This window comes from Eptatretus burgeri, chromosome 10, assembly GCF_056783735.1.
Source record: "Eptatretus burgeri isolate ZD-2024b chromosome 10, Ebu_testis_v1, whole genome shotgun sequence".
Lineage (NCBI taxonomy): Eukaryota > Metazoa > Chordata > Myxini > Myxiniformes > Myxinidae > Eptatretus > Eptatretus burgeri.
The window spans coordinates 47,262,310-47,273,225 of NC_140970.1; the positions used below are offsets into that span (position 1 = coordinate 47,262,310).

Genomic DNA, 10,916 nt, shown 5'->3' on the forward strand with positions numbered 1-10,916 from the left:
AAAAATGGCTGTAAAAATGGTAATTTTTATTTTTTTGTACATTGGGTTTTCTTCTTTGAGAATGTGCAATATAACTGTCTTTGCGGAAGCCAAGTCCATTTTACGTAATGTAACCATCTGTATAATTTAAGCTGGATAATGTATTCATTGGCAAGGACAATATTTTTGTAAAACTAGTGGGCCCGTTGGTCCGATACACCAAATTTTCATTGGTCTTCATAGCCTTGTTGCATACCCACCTGCTGGCTGCTTGAGCATTAGCTTGCCTTTCACTAAGCCCAGACGTGCTTGGAGCCAGCATGGGGATGATGTGTTCGTTGTTATTATTGCCATATGATACGACTATTCTTATTATTGGTGTAAATATTATTAGTTTTAAATTAACTAGTGCGGGCCCGAAGGTGCATGCCCATAGGTGCATGCCCATAGGTGTGTGCCAGTATGTGCAGCTTCGTTCCTTCGCTCTCGTAAACGACGACTGGATTGGGGCATTTTTTTCAATTAGATCGGACCAACCATATCATAAATGGCCATAACTTGGGAAACACCTGGGAAACATACTCAGGTCCCCAGCGTCAATTGTGACGTCATATCAAATGAAGAAGAAGAAGAATTGTGACGCCCCCTCTCTCTCGCCCCCCCTCTCTCCCCCCTAGTCTCGCTCCTCCTCTCTCCCCCCTCCTCTCTCTCCCCTCCTCTCTCGCCCCCTCCTCTCTCCCCTCTCTTGAATTGTGACTCCTCCTCTCTCTCACCCCCTCTCCCTCCCCTCTCTCACCCCCTCTCACCCCCTCTCCCTCCCCTCTCTCACCCCCGCTCCCTCCCTCTCTCTCTCCCCTCTCCCTCCCCTCTCTCACCCCCTCTCCCTCCCCTCTCTCACCCCCTCTCCCTCCCTCTCTCTCCCCCTCTTTCTCCCTCCTCTCTCCCTCACTTTCTCGCCCTCCTCTCCCCCCCCTCTTTCCCCCCTTCTTTCCCCCCTCCTCTCTCGCCCCTCTCTCTGTAAATGTATTCACAACTGTCTACCAAGCACAACAATTAATTCAAACCTTGGGAAAAAACAGCTTTCAAACCCTTGGGAAACAGCTGTTTCCCTTGGGAAAATTCAAACCTTGGGATTAATTAATAATTATTTGAACAATTAATTCAAACCTTGGGAAACACTTGGGAAACAACTGAAACGGATGAAGAACGATATCAAACCATGAAAAGGCACATACTCAGGTCCCGAGCGTCGATTGTGACGTCATAACCAAACGAAGAAGAAGAATTGTGACGTCAATCATGCAAAAAAAAACATTAATTGTGACGTCATTCGTGACGTCATAGCACCGTGTCCTGTCATTGGTTGACAGACGTTATTGGTCATTATTGGTTGACAGACAATATATTGGTCGTTATTGGTTGACAGACATTGGTCATTGTATCACGTTATTCTTTTTATTACTGCCAATTATTGTGCTATTATTATTTTTATTAATCTTCTTCTTCTTCTTCTTTCGGCTGCTCCTGTTTGGGCTCGCCACAGCGGATCAACCGTCTCCATTTCGATCTATCCTCCACATCTTCCATTGACACTCCAACCACCCGCATGTCCACCTTCACCGCATCCATGAACCTCTTATTTGGCCTTCCTCTTCTCCTCCTGCCTGGCGGCTCCATCTTCAGCATCCTTCTCCCGATATACTCCGCTTCCCTCCTGTGCACATGTCCAAACCATCTCAATCTCGCCTCTCTCACTTTGTCTCCAAACCATCCTACCTGCGCAGTCCCTCTAATATGCTAATTCCTTATGCTGTCCATCCTCGTCACTCCCAACGACAATCGCAGCATCTTTAACTCTGCCACCTCCAGCTCCGCTTCCTGTCTTTTTGTAAGCGCCACCGCCTCCAAACCATACAACATAGTTGGTCTCACTACCATGTTATATACTTTCCCCTTAACTCTTGCATCTACCCTTCTGTCACAAATCACTCCTGCAACTCTTTTCCACCCACTCCATCCTGCCTGCACTCTCTTTTTCACCTCTCTCCCACACTCTCCGTTACTTTGGACAGTTGATCCCAAGTATTTAAACCCATCCACCTTCCCCACCTCAACTACTTGCAACCGCACCATACCACCACCCTCCCTCTCATTTACGCACATGTACTCCGTCTTACTCCGACTGACTATCATTCCCCTTCTCTTCAGTGCGTACCTCCAGCTCTCCAGGCTCGCCTCAGCCTGCTCCCTACTCTCCCTACAGATCATGATGTCATCCGCGAACATCATAGTCCATGGAGACTCCAATCTGATCTCGTCCGTCAACCTGTCCATCACCATTGCAAACAGGAAAGGGCTCAGAGTCGATCCTTGGTGCAATCCCACTTTTACCTTAAACCGGTCCGTCATTCCTACCGCACACCTCACCGCTGTCACACTGTCCTCATACATATCCTTCACGATCCTCACATACTTCTCCACCACTCCCGACTTCCTCATACAATGCCACAACTCCTCTCTTGGCACCCTATCATAAGCTTTCTCTAAATCCACAAACACACAATGTAACTCCTTCTGGCCTTCCCTTTACTTCTCCATCAACATTCTCAAAGCAAACATCGCATCAGTGGTGCTCTTTCCTGGCATAAACCTATATTGCTGCTCACAAATCGTCACCTCTCCTCTCAACCGAGCTTCCACTACTCTTTCCCACAACTTCATGGTGTGGCTTAACAACTTAATCCCTCTGTCATTTCCACAGCTCTGCACATCACCCTTGTTCTTGAAAATCGGAACCAGTACACTTACTCTCCACTCCTCCGGCATCCTCTCACTTTCCAAGATTTTATTAAACAATCTGGTTAACAACCCCACTGCCATCTCTCCGAAGCACTTCCATGCCTCCACTGGTATGTCATCTGGGCCAACCGCTTTTCCACTTTTCATCCTTTTCATAGCAGTCCTCACCTCATCCTTACTGATCCACCCCACTTCCTGATTCACTATCTCCACCTCTTCCAACCTTCTCTCTCTCTCATTTTCTTCATTTATCAGCTCCTCAAAGTACTCACTCTCCTCGCTCGTCAGCACATTCCCATATGCGTCCTTTATCACCCTAACCTGCAGCACATCCTTCCCAGCTCGGTCCCTCTGTCTTGCCAATCCGTATAAATTATTTTCCCCTTCTTTTGTATCCAACTTCTCATGCAGCTCGTCATATGCCTTTTTCTTAGCCTTTGCCACCTACTCTCTCTTTGCCTTTCGCCGCCACTCCTTGTACTCCTGCCTACTTTCTTCATCTCTCTGACTATCCCACTTCTTTTTCGCCAACCCCTTCTTCCTTATACTTTCCTGAACTTCCTCGTTCCACCACCAAGTCTGCTTATCTTCCTTCCTCTGTCCAGATGTCTCACCAAGTACCTTCCTAGCTATCTCCCTCACCACTTCTGCTGTAGTTGCCCAATCATCCCACCCCTCTTTACCACCATCCAACACCTGTCTCACCTCCTCCCTAAATTCCACGCAACAGTCTTCCTCCATCTGGTCCTTGGTTCAGCCCTCACTCTCTTCCTCAACCTGAGCTCCACAATCATCCTACAGACCACCAATCGATGCTGTCGAGCTGCACTCTCCCCTGCCACCACCTTACAGTCTAATCTCTTTCAGGTTGCATCTCCTGCTTAAGGCCCTGTCACACCTTGACGTTTTAGCCAGCGTATGGCAAGGTCTCAAAATGTATGTAAAACGCTGGCGTACACTGAACTATTGGTGTTTTTTTTAAGTTGTGGGCGTATAATAACGTGTTGGACTTATGCATTACGTATTAGTAACGTACACAGAACGTTTTAATCACATATCGATAACTTATACCAACGAATGCTGAGCGTGTTGTTGGCGTTCACAACCTCTGCCCAACGATAGTCTAACTTATGCATAGCGCGGCAGCGTATCGCCGACGATCACGTGGCGTAGGCTATTCATAGGCTGCGGCTCGACGATTCAAATCATAACCGCACGAGACATCGGAGTGTGAAGCCGCTGTCACACTGACGTTTTAGCCAGCATATGCCGACGTATTAAAAATTTGCCGAACCAAGCTGGCACACGTCGAATACGTTATGGGTAAGTTTTGTATACGTTAATAGCACGCTGGCATACGTCGTAGTATGCTGGCATACGTCGTCATACGTCGAGAAATTTTCAGCATGTTGAAAATTTCTCGACGTACTCGACGTATGACGCACATTCCGCATACGCTGGCATAAGTTGTGGGCACGCTACGCGGTGGTTGACACACGTTGACATACGTTACTTGTAAGTTACTCATAAGTCGAAACATGTCAATGTAATGGTTAGCATCAGTGTTCTAGACTCCCTGGTTTTTTTTTTTTCTTCTTCGGTATGACGGTGATGTTGACAAATCGATTTTTCGTGTGGTTATGATTTAAATCGTTGAGTGGCAGCCTATTAATTATATTATAACCGCACTAAAAATTGAAGTGTTAACATCACCGTCATACCGAAGAAAAAAACAAACAAAAAAAAAACAAGGAAGTCTGGAACACTGACGCTAACCATTACATTGATGTGTTTCGACTTATGAGTAACGTGTGTCAACGATCGCGTAACGTGCCTACAACACGTTACTCATAGGTTAGAAATAAGTTTCGGGTATGCTAAATATTACCTCGACGTGACTTATGAGTAACTTACAAGTAACGTGTGTCGACTATCGCGCAACGTGCCTACAACTTATGGCCAGCATTATGCGGAGCGTGTGAGTCATATGCTGGCATACGTCGAAAAATTTCAAGCATGGAAAATTTGTTCAACTCCTCGGCGTACTACGACGTATGCCAGCATACTACGACGTATGCCAACGTGCTCTTAACGTATACAAACTTACCCATAGCGTATTCGACGTGTGCCAGCGTTTTAGCCTAATTTTGCATACGTCAAGCATACGCTGGCTAAATCATCAAGGTGTGACAGGGCCTTTAAGATGTAATCCACCTGTGTGCACTTTCCTCCACTCTTGTACGTCACCCTGTGTTCCTCCTTCTTGAAATACGTATTTACCACTGCCATTTCCATTCTTTTTGCAAACTCTCCCACCATTTGCCCTTCCACATTTCTCTTGTTGAGACCGTACCCACTCATCACCTCCTCATCCTCTTCCCGAACATGCCCATTGAAATATGCTCCAATCACCACTCTTTCATCCTTGGATACACTCTCTTCCACTTCATCTAACTCACTCCAGAAATCTTCTTTATACTCCATCTCACACCCCATATGCAGGGCATATGCACTGATGACATTCATCATCACCCCTTCAATTTCCAACTTCACACTCATCACTCGGTCAGACACTCTCCTCACCTCCAATACCCTCTTGACATAATCTTCCTTCAGGATTACCCAGACACCAATTCTCCTCCCATCCACACCATGGTAGAACAGTTTGAAACCACCTCCAACGCTCCTCGCCTTACTCCCCATCCACTTGGTCTCTTGTACACACAGTATGTCCACCTTTCTTCTCTCAATCACATCAGCTAACTCTCGCCCTTTGCCAGTCATCGTCCCAACATTCAGAGTTCCAACTCTCACCTCCACACTTCTACCCTTCCCCCTCTCCCATTGCCTCCGGACTCGCCATCCCCGTCTCCTTCTTCACCCAGCAGTAGCACAATTTCCACTGGTACCCTGCTGACCACCGGTACCGGTGGCGGTCGTTGGTAACCCGGACCTCAACCGATCCGGTATGGAAATTCGTTTTGTTGTCCGCATAATTATTATTATTATGCTGTTATTATTCTGAGATATCTTCAGGAAAAATGGCATGATAAGATGGAACGACACTTCAGCTGCGATATATACACCTTTCCAACACTGAAAAAAGCAATAAAATGGCCATAACTTGGGAACCGCTCGTCCGATTAATATCAAACCTTGAAAAGGCACATCCGCGGGTCCCCGGCAATATTCCTGGCAAGTTTCAATCAGATTGAAACGGCGGTCGCAGACAGACAGACATACACACACATTGCTGGAATTATAGATAGACTCGTGCGTGGCCGTACGTGCAAAAAAAAGATAAATAAATAAATAACGACGTCAATTGTGATGTCATAGCACCGTGTCCTGTTATTGGTTTGGTAAATAAATGGCCATAACTTGGGAAACAGCTGAAACGGATGAAGAAGAACGATATCAAACCTTGAAAAGGCACATACTCAGGTCCCCAGCGTCAATTGTGACATCATATCAAATGAAGAAGAAGAATTGTGACGTCAATCGTGATGTCATAGCACCGTGTCCTGTCATTGATTTGGTTAATAAATGGCCATAACTTGGGATCCGCTTGTCCGATTAATATCAAACCTTGAAAAGGCACATCCTCAGGTCCCCAGCAATATACCTGGCAAGTTTCAATTACATCGGACCAGTGGTTGTCGAGAAACAGCATTCTCAGACACACAGACATTGCTGGAATTATAGATCGATATATGCTTTGTTACAATGTTATCCTAAATGAACAGGAAATGAGCATTATAGGTAAATGTGAAAAACTTACATGCCCAGGATGGGAATTGAACCCAGGTCTGACCCAAGTCCTCTGGTGAACCTGACCAGTGCTCTGCCATCTGAGATATTTGGGCGACCTACTGGCTGAGCACGCAATTCCTCCACACATATAAATGCTACTCTTTCGCTTACTGCTTCTGGGACACTATCTGCTAACCATAGGAGCAGTGAGGGCCTGTCCACGAGAAGGTCTCCCCCCCCCCCCCCCATGGGGAGTTCGATTCCATGTCTGCTATTAATCACAGGGGGCGTAGTAATGTTGTTTATTACTGGATAATACCATTACGATGCCCCCTGTGGTGATTAATAGCGAACATGGAGCTGCCCCCCCCCCCATTGGGAGGAAAACCCTCGTGGACAGGCCCTCACTGCTACGATGGTTAGCAGAGTGTCCCAGAAGCAGCAGGGGAAAGAGAGTGGCATTTCTATATGTGGAGGAATTGCGTGCTCAGCCAGTGGGTCGCCCAGATGGCAGAGCACCGGTACGGTTCACCGGTGGACCTGAGTTTGATTCCTGGTCTTGGCACGTAATTTTTCCACATCCACTTATCATTGTTTTTGTTATTTATTTTGTAATTAGAATGCCATGCCGTGGTAGAAGGGTGCATTGGGCTCCTTTATACACCTTAATGTAACGTGCATTTAAAACGCAGGAATTCCAACGATTTTTTTTTTGTTGTTAATCAACTCAGGAGGTCACCATCATCATTTTGGTGCATTACATTCCACATCAGAACACTCGAGTAGAACTCCACAAAAAACACGCCACACACACACTTTATACATTTATGGTAGATTCTTAAAGTGTCCACAGGGTCTTATGGGTCTTTTGGGTCCTTCGGAACTTTTGGGTCTTTTAAGGTCCTCGCTCCTCGGGGACTTTTGGATCATCTGGGTCCTCTGAGTTCTCGGGGTCTTTTGTATCCTCAGGGTCTTTTGGATCACCTGGGTCCTTGGGGGTCTTTACAGTCTTCAAAGACCAAATGGGTCTCAGCAGTTTAAAGGGTCAAAAGGTACATTCCAACACCGTAGTGCATAATTAATGAACAGATGTAGGTAATTAATAGACAAAAAGTATAACACACACACACACACACCTCATCCATTTACAGTAGATAGGGTGGAGTAATTAGAATAACCTTGCATTATGACACGTTGAAGAAATGGACCAAGACTTGAGTCTGAGCCAATTAGGCTATGGTTGCTGGGATATCTTTTTATTGAGCTGTTGGGATATCTGTCGCTTTTGCCATGAGGTGAACCTGACATTGATGAGACTTGTGTGTTAGTAGGCTAACTTTGCGCGTGGATGCCAATCAAAGAGTCACAATCGAATTGGAGTTGGTGACGTTTGTAGTGCTTTTGCATCGGGTCTGGAAAAGCCATCCTGAGCATCGTGATTTCCTGGGATTCTACACCGACCCTGAGGCACATCTGTCTTCAAATACCACAGGACTTTTGGGTAATACTGCAATCTCTGGCTCAAAATGCATGAGCTTTTTTTCACTCTCTCTTCATTGCAACTCACATTGTTTTTAAAAAGAGCATGCATGAAGAACCAGATTACTTTTGAATCACATTACTTTACGATAACGGCCCTCGGTAGAATGCACAACTCCACCAGGCTGACCAGTTTACATTTTGTATCCCACCAATAGGCCGGATCTGCATCTGTATCTTAACCAAAATCTGATTGGCTTGTTGGCACCGACCCAACTCGTCCACAAGATTTTATCCTAATTTGTCCTTAACATTTTGAGATATTGTTCAACATATAATTTTTTGGTCTGATCTCTCAATGGTGAAGAATCACTTTTAAAAAAATTATAGCATCTGTATCTTCACAAATATCTAATTAATTCATCCTCGTCACACTCGACCTGTCCACAAGGATTCATCCGAATTCATCCATAAATTTGAGAGATCCTGCTCAAAGACAAACAGGGGTGAAAACATAACCCCAGTTCACCTTTGGTGATGGAGGTAAAATGATTGCCAATCCTGTGCACATGGTCCCCTTTCCTTACCTCCTTAGTGGAGGATAAATAGGGCTTCTGAGGCATCCATTCAAATGAATGGGAAAAAAGGGGAAAACTCTGAATCAACCCCAAAAAAGCCCAAAACAGGAGATGGATTCCTCCCCCTCCCATACAAACAAATGTAAAATTGAGACTGTCTCAAGGCCCAAAAACCCAAAAGAGGAGAATGATTTTCTCTCCCCCCACCCCCTGACTCTCTGACTCAAGGTCCATCAGGTCAAAAGAGGAGGCTGATCTCTGCCCTTGAGCAAATGTTAAACTGAGACTTACTGATTAAAGCACTTCTTTCCTTTTATATTTTCATTCCATTCAAAGAGTGATCCAATGAATATTTGTTCATGTTCTACTCGAGGTAATAAATTAATTTTTCGATTACATTCATTACCAGAGTATATTCACAAATATTATTTTAGAACTTAGTTCTTGGTTTATATGTCTTTGTTGAGCAGAAATAAAATGATAAACTTCTCTCAATGTTCTTGTTTGACAACCTCCTGAGCCACATATTTTGAGATTTAGTCCATGGGCCCAGGCCAGAAATTCCACTTGTCAGTACCATCTAAGGAAACCAATCCCAGTTATGATTTTTGAATTGGTATATATATATATATATATATATATATATATATATATATATATATATATATATATATATATATATATATATATATATATATATATATATATATATCATATTTTGATGTGATAACCATTGCAGACTGGCAGCTTATTGGTAGTTATCTCTGGAATGTACCCACCCTCTGCATAATGAAAGCGAAAAGGCAAACTCAGAAACATTCACTAATGATGCAATTGCCATTTCCACATGGGGCGAGAATGAACTGCAAACCACAAATACATGTCTGAAATGCTTTATTTATACCATCTGAATAATCCTTTCTGTCATTCCTGAAGGCAGAATTTGTTTTCTGGCAGAAAGGGGCGAACAATCAATCATCGCTTCAGATATGAAATCCTTCCTCTTCTCCAATGGCTTGATTTCCTATCATCAATTTGGTTTCCGACCAGGTCACTCTACCCTGGATATGCTGCTTCTGGTCTCCCATCAATGGATGGAGGTCCTCAAAGCCAGACAGGAAATCCGAGCCGTATCCCTGGACATATCACGTGCTTTTGACACAGTCTGGCACCCTGCACTACTCAAACTCTCTTCCCATGGTATTCAAGGCCATCTCCACTCATGGCTCACAGACTTCCTCTCCTATCGCAGTCAACATGTGGCCCTAAATGGAGTTATTTCATCCCCTCTTCCTGTGCATGCTGGAGTTCCTCAGGGTAGCGTTCTGGACCCTGTTCTTTTTCTGGTTTTCATCAATGATCTCTCCAACTCTCTGGAAAATCCTATATTTCTCTTTGCCGACGACTCCACCCTCTGCCGTACCATCTGTCATCCCTCAGACCGGCAAGCAGCAGCTTCTTCGCTCACTGCAGATCTGGATAAAATCACAATCACAAACTGGTCCAACACGTGGAACATGTCTTTCAATCCAGACAAATCTCACACTCTCACTATGTCTCTTTGAAAGGACCGTTTACAAAACCCCCCCATCCACTTTCTCAACAATCCTCTGGAAGAAGTCTTTTCTTTCAAGCTTCTGGGTCTCACTATCTGCCATGACCTTTCCTGGGAAAGTCACCTTTCCAACCTCGCCTCAAAAGCCAGTCGCCGACTGGGAATCCTCCGTCGTGCAAAGTCCTTCCTCGGCCCTCGAGCTCCTGACCACTTACAAAGCTTTTGTCCGTAGCCTGATGGACTACTGCTCTCCCCTCTGGGCTGGTGCTCCTGCCTCCCATCTTTCTCAGCTTCATGCTGCCGAAACCAGGGCATTTAGGATCATCGGCATCTCCCGCAATGAAGCTGAGTCTTTGGGCCTCTCACTCGATCACCGCAGGTTGGTCAGTGGTCTTTCTGTCTTCTACCGACTCGTCTCCAGCCTTGCCCCCCCTGCTCTCTCTGCGATTTGTCCCCACCACATTTCCACAGGGCGCTCAAGGTCCGCCAACAACCCCCTTCTGGTAAAACTACCAAAATCACGAATCGCTGCTCATCTTCACTCTTTCATTCCTCTTTTTTTCCGCCTTTGGAATAAACTTCCTCACTCTATTCTTTCCCATTCTTTCCCATTCTTCCCTCCAGGCTTTCAAAACAGCTGTTCACCACCACCTCTTATCATCTCCCATCCAAATCCTCGATCTTTTCTACCCCCGATAATCCACCCAAGCCCACTTCCTTCAATTCCCCTGCTTTCCTTCCTGAAAGTCCCTGTAATGTCCATCCTCTCTTCG

The 10,916-nt window shown here is 45.2% G+C and overlaps 1 protein-coding gene across 2 annotated transcripts in view; it reads left to right on the forward strand.

Annotated features, from left to right (window-relative positions):
- The window catches only part of LOC147018483 (inter-alpha-trypsin inhibitor heavy chain H2-like), a 118,374-nt gene that overhangs the window by 77,080 nt on the left and 30,378 nt on the right, over positions 1–10,916 (forward strand). Inside the window, exon 18 of one of the 2 annotated variants that reach the window (XM_085898166.1) lies at positions 7,860–8,032. In XM_085898166.1, coding sequence (XP_085754292.1) covers positions 7,860–8,032 — 173 coding nt within the window. The remainder of the gene's footprint in view (positions 1–7,859; positions 8,033–10,916) is intronic. The other variant, XM_085898167.1, reaches the window with a different exon arrangement.